This window comes from Chelon labrosus (genome assembly GCF_963514085.1).
Source record: "Chelon labrosus genome assembly, chromosome: 4".
Taxonomy (NCBI): domain Eukaryota; kingdom Metazoa; phylum Chordata; class Actinopteri; order Mugiliformes; family Mugilidae; genus Chelon; species Chelon labrosus.
In genome coordinates this window covers 30,564,537-30,591,258 of record NC_140340.1, presented here as the reverse complement: position 1 = coordinate 30,591,258, position 26,722 = coordinate 30,564,537, and the positions used below count along the sequence as shown (strand labels likewise).

Sequence of the window (26,722 nt, the reverse complement as noted above, 5' to 3'; positions counted from 1 at the left end):
GCAGTTACGCACAAGCTTCCACTTTTAAGACCAAAGAGGATGATGACAGGCTCAGGCTCAGAGGCAGAAAGCAGATAAGTTGGGGGAAATGTTATAGTAATTAAGTAATTTGAATTAATTTGCATTGAAGTGACACGACCCACATCATAAATAAAGTGTTCCCAAACTTTTCCATGCCAAGGACCCCCAAACAGCATTAGCTTCTGGCCAAGGACCCCCTTTGCAAACCCACAGACAATGCTACAAAATATGTAAAGAAACATCAACTTTTAGAATCTTTTTTTCTTACTTTTATTCACTATATAATAATAATATAATAATGATTAAAGATAATTAGATTATATTTTTTAATTTTTGCAATTTTTTTTCTTATCTTCCCTCCAATTGTCTGAGGCCCCCCTAGCGCCCCCTGGCGGCGCCCCAGTATATACAGTCAATGGTGGCTCATCACACATATACAATCCGTAGAAGAAGATAACTTCTTCTCCACCATTACATTTTTCATCTCTCGCACCCCCTAGAGGCAGCTCGTACACACCACACACTTTGGGAATCCCTGGTCTACGTTTTCACTAGAGTACCTAATGAACTGGCAAGTGAGTTCATATAGCTATGATGAATGAAATATAAAACTTTTTTTTTTTTATCATGGATAGTTTATCGCATTTGTAATGAATACGTTATCGATGTTGGTGCATGGTTATCCAAGTAATATTAACAGTAATACATTCAATTGATTTGTTTTCCATGTATTTTAATCAGGCAATACTACGGGCTACTATAGTAGGCAAAACGGGGGGTGGAGATTAAGGACCCCATGGAAGCTCCGGTATTTTTAGTAAAATATTAGCAGGTTACAAAACCGGCATGTGGAGAGACTGGTAATATCACCAGAGAGAGCAAAAACTGAATGAAGACAACATGGACAGGATCGTCAGTCTACCTAACCAGCCCGACAAAACCACCACAGGTGAGAAATAAACCCAGTGTCGAGATTGTGTTGTGTCAGAGAACACTAATAACGATATATATTAGTGTGAACGTTTAGCACCACGTCCCTTTAACCAGCATCACATTAGTGGTAGCTTAACTATGCTAGCAGCTGTGTTGTAACAGAACAAAAAAGTTTGCATTTACCAGTATGGTTTCTGCATTATATTTTCATATAATTACTTTTTTTGACTGTTGGCTACATGGTTTAAAATACAACAGAAGTTAACATTACTCTAACAGAAAAATATCGCGTTATTAGTCTTTATATAACTATGTCATATATGATATGTAACAGTGGCTCTAACTGTTACACAAGCAGGGGTAAGCAGCTGATGACCAGGGGCCTAAAGCATCAGCATTATCTTTTCTTCAGTTCCTCTATAAAATTTGGTGCGGGACTTTTACATTCATTTATTTTATTTTGCTTAAAGAAAAAAAAAATACATTTACAATTACAGTTTATTAAAGGAGTTGACATGTAAGCTCAGAGTACTGGTTAGTTTGTGGCTGGAACTGGTTTGTACAAAGAGGGTCAATAGGGTACTGTTACGCAACAGTAGCCACAATAACACTTGTAGCAGCAGTAGCTGTTGTAGTTTAAGCTACATAACCCTGTGAATCTCCACCTTGCAGTGAGTCTGGTGGAGAGCAGCAGCGCTCCCAGTGGCGTGGAACTGGTCAGCGCCTACCAGACCACAAGAGTGGGAGACCCCACGGACCTGGTGGCCCTAGCAGCACAAGTACAGAAGGTGTGGACTTGAGTTTATGTTTTGTTTTTGTTTTTTTGTTGTTGTCATTAACTGTTAAATTATTCTTGTGCTAAATTTAACACATTTTTTTTTTTTTCTAGGGAGATGATTTCATAAAAGCCAATGCTTGTAACAGACTGACGGTCATCGCGGATCAGATCAGATATCTGCAGGAGCAGGCGAGAAAGGTAGGCACTTCATTGATAGCACTGCACACAAATTCATTCTCGTCTTATCGTATAATGCAAGCAGAAGTGGATTTTGGGAACATTCAGATCTGCTTGTTGTTGAATTGTGATTTCTTCTTTTCCTCTAGGTCTTGGAAGAGGCAAAAAGAGACGCTGACCTCCACCATGCTGCCTGTAATATTGTCAAAAAGCCAGGCAACATGTATTACCTCTACCAGCGGCCATCTGGACAGAAATACTTCTCCATCATCTCTCCTAAGGTTGGTGTTACACACCAATCAAGCATTACATTATGACCACTGACGGGTGATGTAAATAACATTGACCATCTTGAGACAATCCAGTGTTCTGCTGGGAAACTTTTGGACCTGGCATTCATTCATGTGGATGTTACTTAGACATGTAGCACCCACCTAGACCAGACCAGGCACCCCCACCCCATAGCAATGACACTCCTTGATGGCAGCAGCCATCCCCAGCAGGATGCAGCCTGACACTTGCACACACACAAAAACGGTTTAGGAACAACTCATGAAAAACAGCACAAGGTGTTGACCTGGCCTCCAAATTCACTAGATCCCAAACTGATCAAGTATCTGTGGGATGGTCCATAGAGGCCCCTCCCCTCAAAGCCCCCCCACTAACAACATTCTGTTGCCAGACACCACAGGACACCCTCAGAAGGCCCATGTCCATTCTCTGATGAGTTACAACTGTTTTGACCTACACAATATTAGGCAGGTGATCATAATGTTATGCCTGATCGGGATATTGGTAGGTACTGTCACACCCCCTAATGTTACATCATCCCACGTGAACAGGATGAGTTACAAAATGCCAGCATGCTATCAGTTATTTAACAGGCCCACAGGGGGAGTCACTTAAACATAGCACACATGCCAAATGTGACAGTGCAGGCCTGTGCATGTAAAGTTGAAGTAAAACCAGAAGGGAGCTGATAAATTACCAGGTGTTCTAAACTCAGGCACTTTTGGATACGGCTGGTTACAGTACAGCTACATCTGTTTTAGAAATCAAAAAATCTTTTCACTGGTCATGAAATTTCCGAAATATCAGTTATACTAACCGTAAATGTCGGGGAATTGTAAATTAGTTGTATATCATAAAATAACACCATGTCAGTGGTGACTTTTCGAAATCCTTTAGAAATATGGCTGCAAATGGACGGCACAGTGGCGTGGTGGTTAGCACTGATGCCTCACAGCAAGAAGGTTCTGATTTCTTGGTAAAGTGTGTCTTTACTGTTGCAAAGTAATTTCACTCCTACAATTAATTAACAAACTAGTCAATGCATTTTTGGTTGTTTCAGCTGTAGAACTATTTGCATAAATATTTAATGCCCTGAACAGGTGGAAACTTAAAATTTATGGAACTTCCTGCTTTGTGGTTCCTTAACCCATGTTAATGATGTCAGTAGAAGAAACACACTTTGTCTATAAGAATGCCCCAAGTGTCATCTTGTCATACCCGTTTTCTCCTCTTCTCCAAAGGAATGGGGTTCAAGCTGCCCTCATGTGTTTCTTGGCGCATACAAACTTCAACATGACATGTCCTGGACCCCTGTGGATGAGGTGGAGAAAAGGGATGCAGAGATCGCCATCATGGACAAACTTCTCAGCCAGCAGACGGCCTTACCCCCGTACACAGAACCTAACTTCAAAGGCCTCTCTGAGTAAGGACTGCTGGGACTAGACTGAACCAGGACAAAAAACATGGGAGTTTAGAGGACACATGGTGGAGGGAACTAAGTCTTAATGGACATTAGAAATCCAGATATGGATTGGGATTGCTGTTATCAGTCTCAGACTTTTTCATTGTCGTTCTTGCACTTCCTTAAGTGCATTAAATTTAGTTTTTGTTTGCAAGCATATCAGCTGCTGATATCGGATGATTTTCTGAAACTGAATATTACACTGGGACTCTGGATAACCTGCACAGGGACACTTCTACCAAATAAAGTTTTAACATTTTTGCTTAAGGAGCCTCTTCAGAATGGTCTCACCATCCAACCAACATTCAACACAAGGACTGGATTTAAAGCTGTGCAGTTTTCTTTTCCAGTAAGTGCTTCTCACTGAAGGGAAACTATGTTACCACAACCAGTTGTTGAGCGGCAGTTTAGCCATTTAATGGCAGAATGTGAAGCTCTTGTGTGTGATGAATAAATTAAACTTGTAAACTAAAATAGAATTACTGAAGGTCAAGAACTTTGCTGGGTGCCTTCAATACGCCTTACATGCAATTTTGTTCGTCTAACTTTGATTTTGTATATAAAGGTTTTGTTCATCTATCAGTGAGATACAACTCAAATAAATCATGTACTTTGTCTTTTAATTATAAATTACAAACAATATTTCAAATGTACTTTACTGGCAACTGAATTCAGTTAATAAGTGACAAAATATTAAATTTCACACTTTTCTTTAATTTTAAGTCATTTAAAGTGCAGAAGCTTTATTTTTTTAAATCAACACAATTTAGATGTTAAAAATCAGCATTTCTTTTAGTTTAAAAACAAGCCAGTATCATGATCAGTGGAGAGCATCCTCCTGTGAAGATGTGATTCTCAGCAGATAAGAATTTATGTGAGGCAGAAGCTGCCAGTTATCTGTGGCTATGTTGAAGTGCACAGCGTCCTCCTCAGACCTGATCTTCATGAGCATGTGGGACTGTGGTGGGAGGAAGAAAAGCACCTTGGACTCTTCTTTCTGGACCGGGTCTGATACAAGGTAAGGGAGGAAGTGTTCCTCCACCAGTGCATTCAGAGCTGCCTCCTTCAGCTGGCAGCAGAACAGACTGGTGGCACTGTCCCCACTCTCAGAGCAGATTTCACCCCACAGTCCATCAAACACATTCAGCCTGCCGCTCTGCTCCCAGGTTATGGGTACAGGCAGAGGCATGAAGGTCTGCTGGAAAGCCACCTGGATGTCAGGCAGGATGGTGTGCCAGGAAAGCCCATCTTGTGTGTTGAAGATGGCGCTGGCGTGGAGGGTGGTGGGGTACGGCCGTCTGGGCTTCAGTCTGAGCTGTACTACAGGTGACGCCCTCTCTCTTAAGAGACAAGGGACGCTAATGTCTTGCAGTTCTTCATAGTGATGGTCTGTGAGACTGAAGTGGAGACGGATACTGAAGAGCTGGTCGAAACGGGAGTCGTGAGCCTTGATGTGAGAGAGCTGGTACTTTAAAGTGATTTCTGAGGCAAAGCTGGGGTCACTGAACTGAGCTCTGTAGGCCTCAAGTGCTGCATTCGCCTCACCCGGACATTTCCCTGCCTCCTTCCGGTTCAAGTCACCTTCTTTCGTTTCTTGTTGTGACCCAGACTGGGCCTCAGTCAGCCTGAATATTGCTTCCTCTGTCTGGTGAATGGTTAGCATGCTTGTCAGCCCTTCACCCTCAGCCAGCACACAAGAAAGGGATCGCTTCTTGATCTCCTTCCCTCCCTCTGTCGCCCCCTGCGCCAACACCCCAGCCAGCTTCTCCTGAGACAGCGTGGTGAGCAGGGTGTAGTATAGGCGGGCGTGGTCCTGGATGTCTGTGTCTCCATAGTGGCAAGCGAGATGCTGCAGGATATCAGCTAGAGGGATAAGCAGTGAGTCCAAGCTAGGGTGAACAAGCAGGCGGCGGCAAACCCCGAGCAGGTTGTTTCCCAGACGCCAGTTGCCGCTCACACACATCGAGGAGGACGACGGCAGGATGATGTTGGACAGGAAGCTGAGGGTGCCATTTTGGGGGATATCTCCTTCCTCAGCCACTCGAGCCAGCATCTTGAGGTGCCAGCTGAGGTCTTGTAAGGTGAGTTGGGTGAGTGGGGCCTTAGTGATGGCCCTCTGTAGGGCTTTCAGCAGCCCCACAGCCCAGCTAGACTCAGTTAGTCTGTCCTGGGTCTGGTCCGCCAGGTTGATCAGGTGTGGTGCCAGCTGGGTGTGGTGGAGGTAGAGCTCACACAGCTGCTCGGTCAGGCTTGTAGAGTAGTGCTCCACATGGCAGAAGTAGAAAAGGAAAAGAAAGGCCGCTCTGAAGAAAGTGACAACAATCTCTCTGCTGCCCCCGTTCTCCACTATGTGCAGCAGCGAGGTGACGTGATCGTAGAGGTAGGCCAGCCCCTGGCACTCTTCCCCCTCCCTGTCCTCGCCGTCCTCCAGGTAGACCAGAGACAGCAGGTTGAGTCGCGACAGCAGGGTGGCACTGTCGTTGAACACGGTGGGCACCAGAGCTGAAGCTAGCCGCGGAGTCAGCAGCACGGGGAGCGTCTCATCACTGTCGCCGCTGCTGATTGGTCGGTTTTCTGGAAAGTGCAAGATGCAGTCCATGTAGAAGAGCTTCTCCGGCATGCTCAAGAGGGGGTGCTGGGAGAGCACGACCAGCCGTTTGAGGATGAAAGCTTCGTCCTCTGCGCTGAACAAGCTGTCCGTGAATGCACACTTCATCAGCAGAGTGGTGTGAAGCAGAGAAACCTGACGGAGGGAGGACAGATTTACTGTACTGTATATCAAAGATGTTACACACTGACTGCATAATATTATATAAACATTAGACCTTAAGACCTACATTACTGTATGTATGGTAGATATGAAGCTAAGGCCAGTAGGGATGGCCCGATCAGTACCGGAGCCTATCCATACATGTTTAGAATGATCGTATTGGTATCAGGCTTCAGCCAAGCCCGATCTTTTGTAGTTACTTATTTTAGGTCCACCATAAATCACAACCACGTCCCTGTAGCCCCTGTCAAAGTGTCTTCTTTCTCTTCTGTTTTAATGGAGGTTGGCTAGTGTCAAAGCTGCCAAAAAAAACAAAAAAGGTGACTTCTTCTTCCTCTGTTTTGGTTGACCACTAAAGGAGGTGGTAGTAAGAGATTGTTATTCAATACTAAAATTCCAAGGTTTACCGTTGTAGATGACCAGCCCATTTCTCTAGTAGAGAACACGGGTTTTCCGGAGCCAAGGTACGAGCTACCCTCTCCACAACACATTAACTTTGACAGCCCTATTCACTGGACTTAATCAAGGAGAATAGTAGATAAATAAAGCCTTTATTAATCACCAGAGGAGTTTGGATCGGGACTTGGATCGGCCAATACTGAATTTTAAAAGATCATTAACAGACCGGGGGGCAAAAAAACTTGACTGGGACATCCCTGGAAACCAGCAGCTAGTAAGCTTACTTTAGCAAAAACACAAGCAATAGAGAGAAACAATGATAAACATGTGTCTCAATCCTATTCTGTGTATTTGTTACATGTGGCATTGTGTTCACCTTGTGAGTGAGATAGTTCCTGCTATGGTATGCGTCACCAAGACCACATTTTACCACAATTATACACAAACTCACACACAAAACATCCAAATGAAGTCCAAGTGTGAAGATAGGTGTAGGTCTGTCACAATTATAACATTACTGGCTGACCAGAATAATGTCCATTAACCTGTATTAAAAAACTGCTGAATGAAACAGACATGCCATATTTCCATCACCAATTCTGCCTCATTGAGGTTCAATACATTATTAGCCACAATTAGGGCTGTTTTAAATAAACAATGATTCAGAAAATCTTCAGATCGATTGTTTAAGTATGCGCCATTTCTGCATCCTCTTGTCAGAAATCTTGTGAGACTCCGCAAGGGGATCGGTCCACATGTGAGGGAGAATCAAAAACATGACGGAGGCTACAACTCTGTGAGCACCGTCAGGCCTGAAAGATGTTACTACAGAGAATAGCCGCACATGCAAGGACAAATGCAAGATGTTCCAACTACTGGTAAAATATTGCGGGAATACCACAAATCTCTGGTTTTAATTTTAAGCAAAATCGTTTCAAAACTTAAATATCTCCAAATGAAACAAACCTCGGCAGTCCCAAGCAGTCGCAGCAGCTGAGCTCTGAATATGGCGGGAGCAACACCAGGCACCATGGCAACCACCTCTATCAGTCGGTGTAACAGCGCAGCCTGACATAGAGGAGTGAGAAGGTAGGACTCCTCCAGCAGTGAAGAGAGGATTGATCGCAGCTCTTTACAGTCGGGTCCAGTCTGGAGTGTTGGCACTGTACCCATTGGTCCCAGGATGAGAGAAGACAGTATGGCTGACGTCTTGTTCTTCCTCACAGCTGGGTTCTGGTCTGCTTCCCATGCAACTGATGCATTTCCTCCCAAAACAGCTTTAAGATGCTCAGCGCCTGCTCCAGCTTCCTGAGTGAGCTGATACACAGCATTTCTTAACACCAGAACATGAAGGCCGGCATAGTCCTGGTGGAGCCGGGAGGCTTCTTGCTGCCGGAGCCCACCCAAGAGCTCAAGACGTTGGGAGAGAAGACCAGGGCAGCAGGCCTCCAGCTCCTGCAGGCAGTTGCAAGCCGTGGCCCGGAGAGAGCGCAGGTTAACGTCACCGTGGATGTCGCTGGTGTCCTGAGCCACCTGGAGCAGCAGGTCCAGAAAATCTTGAGATGCACGGGAGCGACCGCTCACGCAGGAAGTGCAGACGAGCACAGAGGTGAGGGCTAGGAGGAGGTGACAACGAAACTGGACCAGCTTGGGAGGACACTGGGCGAACACTGACATGAGCTCCAGGGCTGTCTCCTCGCCCACTGAGTCAGAGGGACACAGCAGGGTTGGGTGCTCGCACAGAGGGGACAACAGGAGGACCTGAGGGTGGAAAAGGACAGAAGACAAGGACAGATAAGGAGAGTTAGGTTCATTTTAGAGTAGTTTTACAGTAGTTTGCAGAGATACAGACATTATAGACTGTAGTCAACTGTCGTAAAAGCTAAACAAACGTTAACGAATAGTTTCTGGTAGCGCTCACTACCTGACTGTTCATTCTGTACACGCATTTCTACGCAAATATGCTGTGCAAAAATTTATTAAGCACAAGTTTCTACTATTTTATTTACTTTATTGTTTACCTTGACATTATAACTGGCTCTGTCATCTCGGACTTCACGCAGCAGGTCTGACAGAAAAGCCTCCGCGGTCGTCCTGGAGAGGAACTGAGACGGACTGCGGGAGAAAGCTGAGATCCTCTCGGCCCATTTCTCCGCCATTGTCACTCAAATTCGAAACTTTGGCGGCGTGCAGGTTATCATCTCAAAGTGGTAGCCACATTCACCACAGCCGGTACATTTCAAGTAATACTACTTACTCCTCCTCGCTAACTGACATCCCAACATCCACGGTTGTGGCTACAGCAGCAGCTTCCTTGTTGTGTCACGTGCACACGGTCATGCGACTCCAGCGTCACATGGTCGCCCCCTGCTGCTGCGGAGGCTCCAGCTCCAGATCCAGCTCCAGCTCCAGATCCAGCTCCAGATCCAGCTCAGGATCGAGGCCCCATCAACAGTATGAAATCTGAGCACATTTTTAAATCTCTATTCTCAGCATGCAGGCTGATGCTTCACACCACATTTATAGCAAAATAAAACAATCAAAAAATATGGAAAGTCATTTTAATGTTTACTGGAAAAAGTGGTGGGTGTTTTTTGACTAACCTAGGAATTTCTTAGTATAGTTATGGCTCAGTTTTAAATTTCCAAACTTAACTACTTCATAAATCAATTTCAGTTAAAGAAAGCTGTGCTTGTTTGTTCTCAAATTGTACATTGTGTCACTGTGTTTTATTCATTCATTCATTCATTCATTATCTGTAACTGCTTGTCCTCTGGAGGGAGATGGGGTTTGTTGTTGTTTTATTGACATAGTAACGTGCATCCTCAGCAGAAAACAAAAAAAAAAAAGGATACAAGGGGTACAAATACATTCAAAATTAAAATGAGAATTTGTAGATATTTATCGTTCAGGTAGCTTTTTGATTTAATAGTCCTTTTTAATTTATATTGTTTAATTTCATTGTTAAACTGGTGGATGTTGGGTTTCCTTTCTGTTTATTTGCATTTATAGATAAAAAAAAAAAACTTTCCATATAAGATAAGAAGATTTAAGAAGAAAACATGACTTCTGTCCATATTCTTTTTTGTGTGTGTGACGATTCTAAAAGTGTTCGTTACAAATATCTATCTATCTATCTATCTATCTATCTATCTATCTATCTATCTATCTATCTATCTATCTATTTATCTATCTATCTATCTATCTATATAGTACAGTTAGAGGCGGTAACGTATGTCTAAGCTGATTTGCCAACCGCCATCAAAAACAAAAAAACAAAGAAGAAGACGAATTGACCAATCAGACGCACCGTCTGAAAATCAACAAGGAAGTCGTTTTTTAGGCGCCAATTTGAACGCCTCTTTGAAAACGAACTATTATTCTCTGTGTTTCTCGTCCGGACTAAAGTGGTGACAATGGCTGAAAACACCTTCCCCGTCTACACCGTGGATGCGATAGTGAATTTTTTTCGAACTGAAGTTCTCACTGGTCAGGAGGCAAAACACTTCACGAAGGGCGACCTGACTCCTCATCCGAAGGTAACGGCCGCGTAGACGTCTGCTCGCGGAGTGTCTGTTTATGTAAAACCGTCAAAAAAATAAAAATAAAACTCAAAATTCGTTAGGTTTATCAGAGCACTGCACACAGAAATTAAACACTTAAACTTAACTTAATTTTTTTTTGTCATTTATATGAAAATAAATAAATAAATATATATATTTTTTCAGGTTTTGCTGCAGTTAAATCTACTGATCATTGTCCTAACTGATAAATTTGTCAAATAGAGTGGCTGAAAATGTATACAACTAATTGAATGATTTCCCAAGACAATACATTGAATTTGTTTTATTGTGTAATTAGAAAACGTCTAATATCAATGGAGAAAATGAGCAGCACGTTAATCCATAATGAAAATAACCTTTAGATGCAGGCCTGAAGTCAGACTGGCTTTAAAATAAATCTAAGTTGTGAAGCATCTCGAATGGGACATATGCGATGACAGACCGCGTTAGGGATGCTGCTTGAGTTGGAGTCACCATTTCTCTCTCAGATGACCAATTATTCTCTTATTACTCTTACAGCCAGAAACTGTTCAGACCCTGTACATGAGAGTGCTGCATCTCCTGTATCGTTTCAGGCCTGAGTGTCACTCCATGGTGAGTACTGCATTAGACTGCCACACATGAAATAAAGTTTACTTCCTGCATGTTTTCAGTCTCAGTTTCTGTTTGTCTGACATAAAAATATCGCTTCCAGATTCTGGTATTTATGTGTGAAACAATGTGAGAGATGTGACATGCCTCCACATCCACTCATAAGGCTAACTGCTGCCTCAATTTTCTTTTCGTTTTCCAACAGGTTCCACTTTTGGAGAACATCCAGTATCCAGTCTATCATGAGGGGGCCACTGGTATCATGAGCGTCTACACACGCATGTGAGTTTTCATCCTTTCTGTCCGTGTGTGTGTCAGCTGACATGGAGTGAAAGAAATCGAAATCATTGATGATAAGTTAATGGATGTGTTTCTTGCTGTGTGTTGTTTCATTTATGATAATTATTCCTTTAACTCTTTTTAGGCGGCAGTTCCTGCCTATGTGTTTGGTGTATGATTTTTCATTGAATGACCTGCTCGCTCCAAGTGAGTATGTGTATTTTATTATTATTGAGTAACGTGCAGCTGATTTTCCAGTTTTCTTTGGTTTCTAAACTGTCAGTAAATGGTAAAAAATAAATGCTACTCATAGTTTCCCAGAACACATTCATATGTTTTCCTTTGTTTGAGATTATGATCATTTTAGCTTTATACATCAAGCTAACAGTTGATTACCTACATTAATACTACACATTCATTTTCTGTTGTCTAAACATTTCACCTCTTATACAGTATGTTTAGTGTAGTCATGCCACAGTTTAGCTTAAATGATTTCACATAATGCCCTGCGATGGACTGGCGACCTGTCCAGGGTGCACCCCGCCTCTCACCCGATGACAGCTGGGATAGGCTCCAGCAGACCCCCGCGACCCTTAACAGGAATAACCGGGTATAGAAAATGAATGAATGAATGAATGATTTCACATAATTTACTGTTGAATGTTTTTGTTTCTGCTCAGAGAAACAGAGGACTCTGACCATTCTGAGTGCTATCGTGAACTTTCTTCACTTCAGGAATCAGCGGATGGACGTGATGTTGGAGAAACAGGCCAAATTTGTATGTACTAACAGAGCACATGGGTGATTGTGGTGGGGGGTCGGCCCTAAGCTAACAGCTAGAGTGGCCTTACATATGGAGGGTCAATGGTTTTAATAATTATTCTGCCTCTATCTAATATCACTGTAATGTAAATGTTATAGTATGTAAGGCATGTTTCAAAACACTAAGTCTTTTCAGATGTGTGCAACACTGATATCCAAAAAAGGTTAAAAAAAGGCAACTGGACTTGTAGAGTTTTTTGAGAAGACGTTTCACCACTCATCTGAGTAGCTTCTTCAGTTCTAGGGGACTAGTGGGAAGTTTGAGGTGTAAATAGGAACTCCTACTGTAGGAGTTCCTATTTAAACCTCAAACATGTGGTGAAACATCTTCTCAAAAAACTCTACAAGTCCAGTTGCCTTTTTTTAACCTTTTTTGCACATACCATGACCTGGATGACTGAGAACCTTCACAGACATATGTGCTACACTGAATTTTCTTCAGCTCTGATATGGGTATCTTAATATCTTGAACTCCTGTGCAGGTGTTCAAGGTGAGTTGCAACACAACAAAGATAAAGACACTATCTTAAGCTAAAAGAAGAAATAATCATGCCGATTTTTTCCTAAAATTAAAATTGAACTGAAATGATTTTGTTGTTTCAGCATTCCCGTCTGTCTAAGTCGCCATATTTGAACCTTACTGAAATCTATGGTGAATTTTAAGAAATCAGCTGCAGCATGGACACCAAAAAAGTGTTTTAATGAGCTTGGACATTATTTCATGTGAGGAACAGCATAAAACTCTAGAAGAGAGTCGGCAGAAGCTTGTGAGAAAGCTGAGACATTTAGAAATATTGATGACAGAGGTTGAATCATTTTGCTTGTCTGCATTTGTGGAAACAGTTTTATTTATCTGTTATACCATTATTATGTAGTACTATTAGCTCATCACTATGTTCTCAAAACTCACCACAACATGTTTTTGTATTTTATTCAAAGAGTGTCTGTCAGATTATGGAGGTAGAATCATTTTGAGTGTAAATGTATACCATGTTTAATATTTTTCAAATAATAAAACACTGCCCTACATGCTACCTGAATTGAAAAATATTGTGAAAAGCTGCCATACTAACTGACTTATTATCTGTTGCCAGAGATCTGACGTGGACAGACTGCAGGCTTACACAAAAGGCAATACAGAAGCAGAGAAGAAGATTGAGATGCTGACGTAAGTCTTGGATTAAATATGAGCTATGTATTTTTGATTTATTACCATAAAAGCTCATTAACTCTGTTCTTTTACCTACAGAAAAATAACGAGATCATAGACATTTTTCTTGTTTTGTGATTTTGTGATTTTGAGCAATTGTGGAACAGAAATAAATCAGAGTCATTTAATGAGCCAGACACTGAAAGCTGATGTATTTCAGGGTTTGGACAGTCCTTGAGCTAAGCAGAATTGAAAAACTCAGCATGCTCGAGACACTATACTAAACCATAAACTCTGAAAATAGCAACAACAACAAAAAGAAAGTTGTTGCAGATTCGAGGTTTATGCAGTCAATTTAACAGTCTGAGTCTGAAACCCAATGAGATGGAATTATTTTGTAAGAACATGAGAGATAAATGTTTGCACACTAAGCTACAGATTTGTCTCACACTCCTTCAGGACCATCCCACCAGAGCAGCAGGCCGAGGCTGACGAGCTGGCAGCTGCTCTCTCTGAACTGCAGGCCACCACCATGCATGAATATCAGGAAGTGGTAGGTTGTGCTGCAACACGGTCAGAATAATAAAAGCTGTTTTTATGTGCAACCTTGTCAAAACTGAGTACACTGTTTTCCTTTCAGAATGCCAAAAATGACAGCATTGCAGAGTGGAAAACCAAAATAGCAGAGAAGACGCAGAAACTGGTACGTGACCGTAATGCAAATATACTGGATTACAACTCTATGCAAGGCCTTTTATTGAAAACATATGTGTGTGTGTTAGGCTCAGATGAAGGTGGACATCATCAGCCTGAAGGAAGACATCGGCAAACTCAAGTCTCAGATTGTGGAGTCTCCAGAGGAGCTAAAGAGTCAGATGGAAAAGATGAAGGACAACGTCAAAAACATCAAGAACTCTATTGTGAGTAGAACCAAAATGTCCCCAGAAGCTGCTGTGTTAGATTTCGTCACTCGTATGATAATTTCACCGTTTATTTCTGACAGGAACAAACAGATGAACGCGTAGTGGAGCTGCAGAACATGGTGCAGGGTGTGACTCACACGGACGCAGAGATTCAGCTAGTGTACGGCCTGCTGCAGGACATGGAGAGCAGCATGAACAACAGCAAGCAGCAGCAGGAGGAGGTATTTATCTGTGGCTGCCTTTCAATAAGCAATCTACTCATTTACTGTCACATATGTTTTTGTGAGGCCCATATAAATGGAGATTTGATCACCTATGTTACAGAACCCTCTTCCCTCTGAGTGGGACATTTAAAAATACATTTTCAAAATTATACATGCGCTCATGCATAAAGGATCTATCTAATGTAATGTAAGAGGGAGAGACAGAAAACAAACTGCATAATAAAGAGTGAGAGCACTTTTTTTTTATGCCTCTGTGTTCTGAAGAATGCCGTTCAAAGTCTTTTGCTCTGTGTTTCATTTGACAGCACCAGGAGCTGAAGGCTCAGTACGATAAGAAGCAGAAGGAGCTGAAGAACCTGTGCATTGAGGAAGGCCAGCTGAAGCGAGCTCTGGGGATGAAGCTGGATAAGGAGTGCAAACAGAACATAAGCAGACAGAAGAAGAGGGAGATGAAGGAGCAGCACTATCAAGACGTGTTGGGGTATTTACTTTAGTCCCGTAACTACCTGTCAGTTCCACCAGATGTAGAAACTAAACGGTTTAAAGACCACCGAACTAAACTAAAATACTGAGAACTTCTTTTCTGAATTGCTCTGCAGGCAGTGTAACCAAATCCATCATAAGCGCGAGGAGATGGCTGACAAAATCCAAGAGATCTCCAATGAGACACAACAGCTAAAGGCCAAGATCAAGAGCCTGAGAGACGTCTGCAGCAAAGAGACACAGAAGGCTCAGGTAGCGCCACCACGTCCCTCATGTCTGTTTCACTGTGCAGCAACATTCATGGTTTGAGGATAACACGCTTCACTTTTCTGTGTCCAGGCTCTTTATGACACCCTGCTAGATTCAATGGATGAGCTGCACCAGAGGATTGAGATGCGCATCACAGACCTGAAACTAAATGTCACCAAGATGTCACCAAACTTTTAAACTTTATTCTTCATATTTTACTTCTCTTACTCCTACTAATTACCTTTCTCTTGTCTCTTACTGTTGTAACATGTTACCACTCTGACCTAATATTTAAAATAGATTTCTATATTAAAAGTGAATGTTGTAATTGTTCGTAAATAAATCAGTCCAGTAACTCACTATCTAGTGATGACAGAATCCATATGCTAACTGCTCACTGACTATTACCTAATTGTTCTCGACATGTAGTACATTACATTCAATCTTTTTCTAGAAGAGCTAGGCACTGTATTTTTTTTAGAAAAGTGAACTTAAACAGGAGGAAATGTTTCATTTACTGAGGACTACTTTCAGCAAAGGAACCCATATTCTGTGCTCTAGTGTTTCCAGCAGCAGGAAGGGACAGTATACATGGGACTATACTGTACATGTGATATACATGTGATATACATGTGATATACATGTGATTTGTATGCAACAAAAAAACATTTAACACATATTCTGCCTTATCATTTATACTTTAAAAGTTTTATTTCAATTCAGACAAATACATCTACTTGACATCTTGATGAATGATTCAAACGAGGAATATGTGTAGAACTTAAGTAGCTTTCATATCAATCAAGAACCCACATGGTCATTTTTTCTTTGAGAGGCCAATCTACTACTGAACAATTCTCAGAACTGATGGAGGAGGTTACGTCAGCTTTTCACTGTTAATACTCAAAATTTCTCCATCACACAAAAGAATGAACACCAACTTTTTTAAATATTCAAATCCAGTGTGAGTTTAAATGATCTGTTTGTATTTTCTACCAGATCAGAGTCATTCTAATTAACAGAATACGTTTGCATATGTCAAAATCAACAGTTTCTAAAATGTTGCTCTGTATCCTGATTGCTTGGAAATGCTCAACTTCTGTCACTGTTGCACTCCTGGTGATGGAGGTCAGCTGACATCTTCATGTTTGGGCTCCCTTTTGGGACCCTGGTCTGAGTTGGGACGTACCTTGTTGGACTTCTTTAAGATGGCTATCTGAGCTTTGTAATCTTTAACCTGAGTCCTCAACAAATGCAGCTCCTTGCGCAGTTCATTGATTTCAGTAATCAGAGTCACGTTCTCCTGCAGAGACCACAGTCACTATTAGAATACTGTTCATTCAGCAAAGCTTTGCTACGTTAGATCATCATTGAGATCCCCGTTATTATTTACCTTCATGATCTTGATATAGACTTGCTCATGCTCCTCAGTAGATTTGGCCAGCCTCATCTTGAGACTGTTGACAGTCTTCTCCAGGTGATCTCGTTGGTAGCGAAATGCCTTTTGAATATCATCATCAGCTCTGCTTTTCTCCACCTTAAAGACACCACACATGGTTAGCAGTTTCACACAATAACCTCCGAGCGTCCAGTCAGCTTGTGGAGCTCTGCTGTAGTACATGAGCCCACTCACCCTATCGGTCTCAGGGACATGGCGAGCGTAAATGATCTGAATGCTGTCCTTCAGTTTTCTTGGCTCCTGGATGAAGCCAACACAGTTATGGATGTCTGACTTGAGCCGTTGAAGATGTGACTCCAAATCTTTCACCTGGTCACAGAAAAGATGTTAAAGCCAAGATTTGTGTTTATTCAGCTACGCCAAAACATCAGCAGGCTCAGACAAATAAAGAGGGAATCTCTGATCTTTTTATTTCTGCATGTGTTTTGTATTTGCTGACTTTCTGCATCTCCTTGTGCATCTCTTTGTCTCTGGTCCTCAGTTTGAGCCTCAGGTCAGAGACGGTGAGCTTCAGCTGGGTGTTGCTCTGGTTGATTTTTACCAGCTCCTCCTGCAGCTGTCAGACAAGACAAACAGCACATCACTGTCATCACCACCGACAATGTCTGTACCAACTGGTTGTCTGCTCTGTCGTATGCTAATGCAGCTGGAGTAGTGAGTTTTTTAAAAATCCGACATGACAGTATCTATAGTAGTGTGAGAATGTAAGTGAAACCTTTGGAAAGCTCTGTCTTGATGTATAAATCTGCCGGAGGCAACTCTAACTTACCATGTTTGTCTTGTCCATAATGAATGCATCGTTCTCTTTTGTCAGGGTTAAACTCACAAGTTTTCACTAAACCTTTAAGGGATGTTTTAGAATGACCCCTAGAGAATCTGCTAAAACTCCTCTTCTGAATTTTGAACAGTTACCAAAGGGTTGACATACTTCTTTTGACTGTGAAAGTTAAATGCACTGAAGATTATATCACATCTAATAACAAATGATAGCAGAAAACCAGGCAATTCACAAGGTCCACATACTGTCCGTTTAGTTCTGATGCTTTTTAGCTTTCAGGCAAACACATGCACACACACACACCTGATGGATCCTCTCCTTCTTCTTACTTATGTCGTCTTGTTGAGGCTCACTCTGCTTCTTTAACTCACTCAGCTGGAATTCAAGGACAAACTTCAGCTTCTCCAGTTCCTGGTTCTTTTTCTTCAAGCCAGAGATGGTGTTATCCTGCGTGTACACAAATGGAAAGATTTTAGAGGAAGAAGGTATCTTTAATCTGAGCTCACTTACATAAAACATTTTGTGGAGCCATTTATGTTTTGCCTGGGAAAACTCACACCACTAGGGGGAGCAGTACAGCTACCTCAGGTAAAGGGCATGTTTCACCATGCAAAAGGCTTTGCTCTGGTGGAGTACTTTCAGAGGGCCCAGGAACTTTTGGTGTTGCATACTACTGGTGGAGTGTTTTCTGCAGTGCCTTTAGAGTGCTTTAGGTTGATTTGTTGCTAGTTTGTGGTTGAGGGCAAAACAAGATGATTGTCCAGGCTTTGCTGTCCATTTTTGCAGAGGTTGACATTCACAAACAAAATCGTTTTGTAATGCTTGTGGACTAATTTGCTTAATATTCCCAGGACTTTGTCCATGCTGCGGAAATGCATACAACAGTGAGCACGAGGAACATCTAGCCCTGGAAACATTGATCAAAATGAAAGTTCCTGAACCTTTTTTTCCTTCAAAAGTGCAAATTTACACCTGTTCAGTGTGTAGCGCTGAACCGGATAATAAATGGTGAAGCTGTACAGCTGTAACAAAAACTGCTAAAAAATGAAAGTTTGATAATAAATACTTCTTTGGTTGTCAGTGAAATGGAATCTATTAGGAAGTCCTGATCTCAGCCACCTTGTCTTGGCTGGTCTTTTCATGACCAGTGATTTGTCTCTTCAGGTCCTCGATGTCGCTCTCCAGTGAGCGGATCAACCCCAGCAGCCTCTGGCGCTCCTGCTTCAGAGTGTTTATGTCAGTGCACCTGTCATCAATCTGTCTCTGTAGAGTGTAGAACTGTGATCGCACCAATGCGCACCCAGAAGAAACACAAAGAGCAGGAAATGACATGAGAAAACCGCCTGAGAATATATTTCAAAATATACAGAATTTTATGTGTTTTTTGTTTTTTTTTTACTGAAAAATAATAATCTGAGCTCTGGTCACCTTTTGTGTCATGATCCCAGTTTTTCCCTTCAGATTTGCGTTGGTCTCTTTCTCAGTGTGCAGTTTCTTTTCATACTTCATTTGGATGTCATGAATCTTCCTCTCCTCATCCTCCTCCATCTGTTTTATGATCTCTTTAAACTCACAGATCTGCCTTTGGGCATCCTCCTGGTACTGAACAAAACAAGCAGGACAGAATCAATGGGAGCACAAATAATAACTGCTCTCCTTTTCCTCTTGCTCCTTTTGGCTGACCTCAACCAGGAGCCGAGTCTTCTCCTGCAGCCTGGCTTCATACAGCTGAGTGAGCTCCTCCAGCTCTTGTGTTTTGCTCTTCTCTGCTGACTTAATCTGCTCCTCATAGTCCTCCTGCATTCTTTGATGTTTTTGCTGAAGATCCAGGAACCTCTCGTGTTCAACAATCAGCTTCTGGCTGTAGGATTCCTCTGTGTTTTATGGATAGACACACAAAAAACATAGACTTCTCCATGATTTCTGGTAGAAACAAACATACAGTATCCTTGGATTGTGCTAACTTCTTCTTACCTAAATCTGTCAGTTCTTTGGCATGCTGTATAGTGACCTGTGCATAATTGTCCCTGCTTTCACGTTCCTGCTTTTCCATCTCTGTCTTCATAGTCTATAATTGCAGATTATGTTATGAGCAGACAATAAAGGTCTTAAATTACATGGTTCATCAAAGGCAGAAGCAAGTCCCGCACTGAATCAACAGAGGCATGAAGATCTTGCAGTCATCTTAATAACATACTATAGCAGTAATAAAATAGACAGTCGTGACAATAAAAATTAGGCACACAGATGTTGAATATATCTGAATTAGAGCTGTCAGGCAAGCAGCAGACCTCTTGTGTCTTTTTCAGGGACTCTATCTGCTGGATAAACTTGTCAGAAATCTCCTTGAGCTTCTCGTTGTAGTTCATGTCCTTTAGGCGCAGCTGGTACTCGTTCTCCATCTGCAGCTCCTCCAGACGCATCTTCAGCTCCAGCATGTTCTGATTCTGAAACACGGAAACATGGGACTGGATGATTTACACTTGATAACAGTCTTCATTCCTAACCTTAATGCCCTAGTTGTCACTTTGCTGCAGCTGAGCAAAGTCTCCCAGCATTTGTGTTCCCATATTTCTACTGTACTGTCTTGTGTGCAAGACAAGCAGATTACATCATATTGTGACTAAATGGCTTGAAGGCGTGAGTATGTTTATGAATGGTTGTTCATTATATTGTATGTAGCAAATAAAGTGCCATATTCAAAGGGGATTGGAGAGCCAGCTTGCAGGAACCAAGAACTCTCTTGCTGCAAGGCGACAGTGCAAACCACTGAGCCACCCCTATAGTTATAGCATTATAGTTCAGCTAAGATAAAAACAGTCTGGTCTGTGTTCATCTGTGTTTGGCAGATATTCAGAGTTTTTTTCGTGTGTCGTAAAGGAGGGACGCTACATCTTTTCGCTGACACCAGTACATTCAGCTAGTTAGAGCAACAATAACCTGGATTTAATGCTGACAAGGGAGAAACTGGGGAGTTTAAGCAAGTGTAGTTGCAGTAATAGGCTGCAACACTATGTTCTTTTAGAATAGCCCATTCCACATTAAGCACTCTGAACAGTCTGGATTTTGTTGTGGAAAATGCTGATACACATCTGAGAACAATACAGACACAGATACAGATACATGCACACACACATACACACCTTCTCCTCCAGGTCTGACTTGGTGACGAGGATCTCCTCAGTGTGGACAATCTGCCTATTGCTCTTCAGCCCTCGACCCTCCTTATCGATGATCTTCCACATCATCAGACATCCGTCTTCAGACACTGTTAGCAGGAACTGATCGTCATATGTGATCACCATCTGAGGATGCACATGGTTTGGTGAGTGGGCTCTTTGTTAATGACAGGTCATTAGTATATTTCACTTCCATTCAAAGGGCATGCACTTCTGCTACTCTGTTAGTTTAATGTACACATCAACATTTAGTCACCTTGGTGACGGGGCCACAGTGAGCCTGGTACATGATCCATTCCTTCTGGATAGGTAACGGGTATTTAATGGCCCTGACACTTCCACTGGAGGTCCCTGTGAAGACAACCCTACCAGAGTGTGACACTGCAAGAGCAGTGTGAGCTACCTCATCAGCAAGAACCTCCCTGAGGACCTGCAGAACCAATGGACAATAAGAAAATACATACTCAATTTGGGAGATAATAGGGAATTCATTTTTTAAAATGTATATACAGTATGTAGCATATATGTTCAACTATAGTCTGTATTTTAATTTTTAGTGCAGAGGATAAAACATATTTATGTTAAAACAGGTTGGTTCGATATGTTGTTCCACAAAAAAATTAGTTCTTCCTGCTGTATAGATAGAGATGTATTTCATGTACATCACATTACTGTAGACGCATTATTTACATCCTAACATGTGGTGTTGCAATAAAACTTTTTGGCTGGAAACTGACACGTTAATGTTTGCACTGTATTTCTATTAGTTCCCTGCGAGTGCTCCAAATATTCAGTGTGAGTTTTATGTAATTACTGAATAAATACATTTATCCTGTATTTTTTTTTAAATGTGCAAAAACACTATTTATAATGAAAAAAATATATATATTCTTCATGTACAGTGCAGTCGTACTGTATTTTTAAATTTGCACTTGCATACCAACCAAAATAAAACCCCTTGCAACTTTGGTCCTTCAGAGTCAAAACAGACCAGGTCTGGTTTGACTGTTTAAAAAGCTTAACATGTTATGTATCACCTAATTCTGTGTTACACATTTTAGACCAATTATTTTCAGCTGATTGCTCTATATTGTACACTTCTTTTCAGAATGCACCACATTTATATAATATCATGTGAAAAACAACTAGACAACAGGAAGGTTAAGAGATACTTGTACAATATAACTGTCTTGTTATTGTCACCACGCCAGACATGTGAAAAAAAAACCTATGAAACCTGGAAAAAAACCTAATCAAAACTGTAAGCTAGGGAGAGATCAACAGCCTTATAACAATGAGTGAGTATCAGTAAAAACTTGAAACACAACAAGTGCTCTGTCCATTTTAATCATACGTCTTAGTCCCTACATAGAGCGATAGAGAAGTGATGTGGGTTTCATAGTCAGATGGATGTCAGTTACCTGACAGTCTTGGATCTCCTTTAGTGTAAGATCTGTTCCCACAGCCAGAATGGTCTTACAGTCGGAGGAGAAGGCGACATCTGTATAGCTGCAGGACTTGAGGACACTCTCTGACTCCCGTTTGCCGTTCTGCATGTTCCACTCGTACACCGCGCCGTCCATCCCACATGACACCAAACGGCTGTCATCCAGACTCCATTCAATGCCACGTACCTACACACAAAAGAAATGTATTAAAAAAAATACGGCTCTATCATCAAATGTGGTTACGGACCTAACTGACTCACCTTTCCATTGTGGCCTTTAAGATTGAGGATATTCTCAAAAGATGTCACGGAATAGATGTGAATCACATTTCCATTGACGGCTGCAAACATGTGGCCACCATGGCTAAAGGCACACTAAACGTGGGGAGTAAGAAATAGATTCTCAGAGCTGAAGAGTGTTTTCTGTAGCAGAGACATTAGATTTACTGCTCACACAGTCAGTACACATAAAGTATACGCTACCTCTTTGCATCCGCGCACAGTGAATTCCTTGAAAGTACGGAAGTCATCAATGACCAAGTTCATCAGCCTGAGTTTGTCTGTAAAGCCCACCAGAATGAAGAGGCCGGTGGGGTGCAGAGCCACACTGTACGCTTCTTCCTGGAACTCCTTGTACAGTTCCAACACTCTAGTGACAATTACCAGAGAACAGCAATGAAGGAATGTGATATGTCTTACTGTTACTCAACAAACATAGATAAACTTGCCAAAATCTAATTAATGGAAGAAGGTAAATACATCAAATGACACAGACAATCTATCAGTGGGCTTGTGTGTGAATTTGTACTTTGTCTCGTAGTTCCAGATGCGGACAGAGCGGTCCAGAGAGCAGGTGGCTATGAGCGGCTTGCGAATGCAGATGGACAGTCCAGTAATGGAGTTAGAGTGGAAGGACTGGGACAGGAGTTCAAAATGAGACTGTCCCTCCTGACAGACAGAATAGTAAAGTTTACATCAATTTGAAATCCAATGTAGCAAATACATGGGGAGGGAGGAGTGAGATGTTGTCACAGTGCTGCTAGATGTGACTGTACAGCACCTTGTTCATGTCCACAGAAGACAGGCTGATGCTGTACAGCTGTCCTCGGTCTGTGCTGATGGCCAGAGTCTCCTCTGCTGGACTGATGCACATGGTGTTAATCTCCTGCCATTCTGCTGGGGTCAAATCATTGCTGCACAGATCTGGAGGGATCTGACACAAATACGTTCATATAGACGCAAAGCTTACAGTTCCACAACGGCTTTAATTTAAAGCTTGAAAATGTACCTGTATCTCCTTGCTCTTTCTGTAACTGTCCTCCTCTGTCTTTTCAAACAGACAAACGGTACCTGGACCCATAGAGCAGGCAAAGCCCTTGGAGTAGGAAAACATGGCTGTGATGCGGGGCACAGTCAGACCTTCATCCACATCAGTGTCTTTGATCTTCTTCATATCAATTTGCCTGTGCAGTGAATGAAGTAATTAAGTAAGTTTTAATGAAATGACAGTTCTGCAAACACATCAGTCCAAGACTTAATCACTTATCCCTTGGCTCTTTGTTAAATGAATGGATAAGAGAACTCGGGAGAACTTTAAAATACAAATCTCTTTAACTTTTTCAAAAAGCCACAATGAGAACAGAAAAATTCTTTATGACAATAGTTCGCTCATTGTTTCAGGCATATTTTATTTCCTCAGTCCTGTTCTAAAAATTCTCTAACAAACTTGATGCAACAGAAATGGAGCACAATAATGCTACCTCACAAACCGACCACAGTTTGTGAGAAACGGGAACTGTGTGTCTGACCTGCTTATCAGCAGCACGGGTGCCCCCCAGGGGACTGTCCTGGCCCCCTTTCTTTTCACCCTCTACACATCAGACTTCAGACACAACACCAATAGCTGTGTATTGCAGAAGTTCTCTGATGACTCTGCGATTGCTGGCCTCATCAGAGATGATGAAGACGCAGAGTTCAGAGGACTGACGGAGAACTTTGTGGACTGGTGTCAGCGAAACCACCCCCATGATCAATACGGGAAAAACCAAGGAGATGGTGGTGGATTTTCATAGACGCCGTTCTGCCCTCCCCTCACCAGTGAACATCCAGGGAATAGACATTGAGCAAATGGACTCTTATAAGTACCTGGGTGTTCACCTCAGCACCAAACTGGACTGGACTCACCACACTGACACACTTTACAGGAAGGGACAGAGCAGGCTCTACCTTCTGAGGAGACTGAGGTCTTTTGGAGTGAAAGGGGCACTCCTGAAGAACTTCTATGACTGTAGTGGCATCAGCCATCCTGTGTGGACTGGTCTGCTGGAGCAGTGGCATCACAGAGAGGGAGAGGAAGTAGCTGGACAAGATCATCAGGAAGTCCAGCTCTGTCCTGGGCTGCCCTTTGGACTCAGTGAGGGAGGTGGGTGACAGGAGGGTCCTGGCTAAAGTGTCATCCATGCTGGACAATGAGTCCCACCCCCTGCATGGTGACCTGACAGAACTGAGGAGCAGCTTCAGTGACAGACTGCTTCACCCTCGATGTGTGAACGAAAGATACAGAAGGTCTTTCCTTCCTGCTGCTGTTAGGCTCCACAATGAACACTCCTGATATACAGTATATGTGCAATAGTATTACACCACAAGGTGTAAAAACTTCAAAACCCAGTTACACCAGTCTGTGCAATATTTTACAATTCAATCTTTTTTTTTTCTGCCCTTTCTGTATGCTGTTGCAAACTGTAATTTCCCCATTGCAGGACAAATAAAGGTTGTTCTTATTCTTATTCTTATTGCTACCCTTTTAATTATCATAATGAGTGTCTTCATTGTGTGCGCAAAGCTCTCCAACCTTAGAAAATTGACAGTGGGTTGCATTCAACCTGATCCCAGATCCCTGGTTAAGGTCTATTCTTGCCTTTGGTACACATTTATTATATGTAATCTATATGTTTATGCTAAAATAATCTGTGGATATAGTGGTCTAACCACTAACCTGTGAGACTTCCCCTGCACAGCCTTAGAAGTCACGTTGATCTCTTTTCGCAGGTCTCCAGACTCAAAGACCAGCAACCTGCCTGTGTCCGTCCCAGCGATCACCCTCTCCTCTGACATCCAGGTGTGGCACAAGAAGTTGATGGACTCCACTTTTGCAAAGCTGCTCTGTTTTAGGGCTCCCTCTGAGTAGCGGAACATCTTGAACACACCAGTTCCACTCACACAGAGCTGCATATTGTTGTAGGGGTTGAAGCTGACCTGATGGAACATCATCACAGTGACACATTCAGTTGCGTGTGTATGCTTGCACATATGAAAGCTGCAGCTGCATTAATACGCACAGATGACCCACCTGGGTAATAGGATTATTTGAGTTAGTTGTTTTAACTGTTGCCAGGACTTTGTGTTTTTCCCAGAGCCAGAAGATCAGCGTCCAATCTGGGGCCCCGGTTTGACCAATCAGGTACTTGGAATCAGGGGAGAAAGCCATGCATACAAACTCTTGAACAAGCATGTCCCCTGCAGTCAGAACTTTTCTCTTTCTGCCCTGCTCATGCTGCAGGTCAAACACCGTGATGGAGGCCTTCTCACCACACTCCGACACCGCCAGGTAACGCCGGTTGGCACTGATTGCCAGAGAACTCATGCTCCGACTATTTTCTGAGCCTTCAAAGACAACACAAGTAACTTAACATCAGTGACGAAAACAACATTAGGTACCAGTTCCTTAAAATAAATACAGTAAGTTAAGCATGAAGTTGTTTAACAGTGTCAAACTCACAGCCTGACTGCAGAGAAGAACAAACCTGAAATGAACCGCTGACATCTTTGGATGGTGTTGTAGCACACACAGCTGTTTCCACTGGGGAAGACGACCGTTTGCTCATCGAAGAAACACAAATTGTTACTCACACCTGTCCGTAGACCGAAAATGAAGTGCGGCTGAGCAACTACAGAAGCCATTTGTAAAGTGTCAGTTTGTCAGTTTAATCTTCGAACAGAACTAAAAGACCTACAAAGACTCTGGGCACACAACAAATATTTCCAGCTAACTTCAACTTTTAGCTAACAGTAGCTTTGAAAGGAAGAATAGAGCACACGAGACCGAAGAAATGTTTGTATGCTCGTATGGTTACAGTCTGTGGATTAGAGTCATGTCGCTAGGCAACGGAGATACCGCGAGAACCTGAGAACTTGTTTGGCGGAAGTTTTGCCAGCTTAATTTGTTACTTATATACAGTCAATGATTTTTACCTTGCTTTATTTTAATTTTCTTAAACACACCTCAACCGGCTTTAATATTATTTTTTCTTCTAATTCGAGTGTCCCTTTTTTTAAAGGCAGTCACGTTTCTAGGCAACGCCTGTGCTAAGAACCCCTCGCGAGAACCTGAGAACTCGTTTGAGATACCCCCCTCCACCCCACCCCACAATGTAGTTTTTGTTGCAAACTTCTTACACTGTGTCTATGACAACCAAAAAGTTCTTAATTTGATCTTCCTTTATTTTAAATTTCATGAATACACCTCAGCCTATTTTTAAACCAGTTCTAATCTCTTGTCTTTCCTAATGCCCACAACTTCCAGACCACGAGAAGTTATCAGTAGAGTCTGGCACCAGCACACAGAGAGCCCTTTTGGGCCACTGTCTTTAAGAACGAGCACTGTGCGCCTGTGGGCCACCACAGCGCGCTCATCAAATAATTGACAACACGAGAGACCAGGCTTGAGAGATGAAAGAAACCATGT

At 42.3% G+C, this 26,722-nt stretch overlaps 4 protein-coding genes across 4 annotated transcripts; 2 read left to right on the top strand and 2 right to left on the bottom strand.

The window, feature by feature from the left end:
• The first annotated feature begins 868 nt into the window (after window positions 1-868).
• cUnh1orf50 (chromosome Un C1orf50 homolog) lies at window positions 869-4,269 on the top strand. The gene is made up of 5 exons (XM_084543200.1): window positions 869-970; window positions 1,627-1,742; window positions 1,844-1,930; window positions 2,059-2,190; window positions 3,442-4,269. The coding sequence occupies exons 1-5, from the start codon at window positions 922-924 to the stop codon at window positions 3,625-3,627; spliced, it is 570 nt and encodes a 189-aa protein (XP_084399326.1). The 5' UTR covers window positions 869-921; the 3' UTR covers window positions 3,628-4,269.
• A 75-nt stretch (window positions 4,270-4,344) lies between these two features.
• On the bottom strand, window positions 4,345-9,142 carry ap5b1 (adaptor related protein complex 5 subunit beta 1). The gene is made up of 3 exons (XM_084543199.1): window positions 8,853-9,142; window positions 7,798-8,592; window positions 4,345-6,405 (listed from the first exon to the last, which is right to left on the bottom strand). Exons 1-3 carry the CDS (start codon window positions 8,988-8,990, stop codon window positions 4,483-4,485), a joined length of 2,856 nt encoding a protein of 951 aa, XP_084399325.1. The 5' UTR covers window positions 8,991-9,142; the 3' UTR covers window positions 4,345-4,482.
• A 1,024-nt stretch (window positions 9,143-10,166) lies between these two features.
• Window positions 10,167-15,747, top strand: nuf2 (UF2 component of NDC80 kinetochore complex). Its single transcript, XM_084543657.1, has 13 exons — window positions 10,167-10,370; window positions 10,914-10,988; window positions 11,191-11,267; window positions 11,410-11,471; window positions 11,945-12,042; window positions 13,181-13,254; window positions 13,696-13,789; window positions 13,877-13,939; window positions 14,019-14,156; window positions 14,240-14,380; window positions 14,689-14,864; window positions 14,983-15,118; window positions 15,206-15,747. The coding sequence occupies exons 1-13, from the start codon at window positions 10,248-10,250 to the stop codon at window positions 15,311-15,313; spliced, it is 1,365 nt and encodes a 454-aa protein (XP_084399783.1). The 5' UTR covers window positions 10,167-10,247; the 3' UTR covers window positions 15,314-15,747.
• Window positions 15,748-15,847: 100 nt separating this feature from the next.
• cfap57 (cilia and flagella associated protein 57) lies at window positions 15,848-26,404 on the bottom strand. Its single transcript, XM_084542140.1, has 20 exons — window positions 25,782-26,404; window positions 25,328-25,641; window positions 24,974-25,233; window positions 23,267-23,441; window positions 23,039-23,191; window positions 22,787-22,926; window positions 22,462-22,627; window positions 22,240-22,353; window positions 21,953-22,165; window positions 20,788-20,961; window positions 20,496-20,657; window positions 19,644-19,799; window positions 19,327-19,420; window positions 19,036-19,226; window positions 18,781-18,954; window positions 18,472-18,630; window positions 17,656-17,799; window positions 17,014-17,130; window positions 16,509-16,883; window positions 15,848-16,418 (listed from the first exon to the last, which is right to left on the bottom strand). Exons 1-20 carry the CDS (start codon window positions 25,936-25,938, stop codon window positions 16,245-16,247), a joined length of 3,612 nt encoding a protein of 1,203 aa, XP_084398266.1. The 5' UTR covers window positions 25,939-26,404; the 3' UTR covers window positions 15,848-16,244.
• Between the last annotated feature and the right edge of the window lie 318 nt (window positions 26,405-26,722).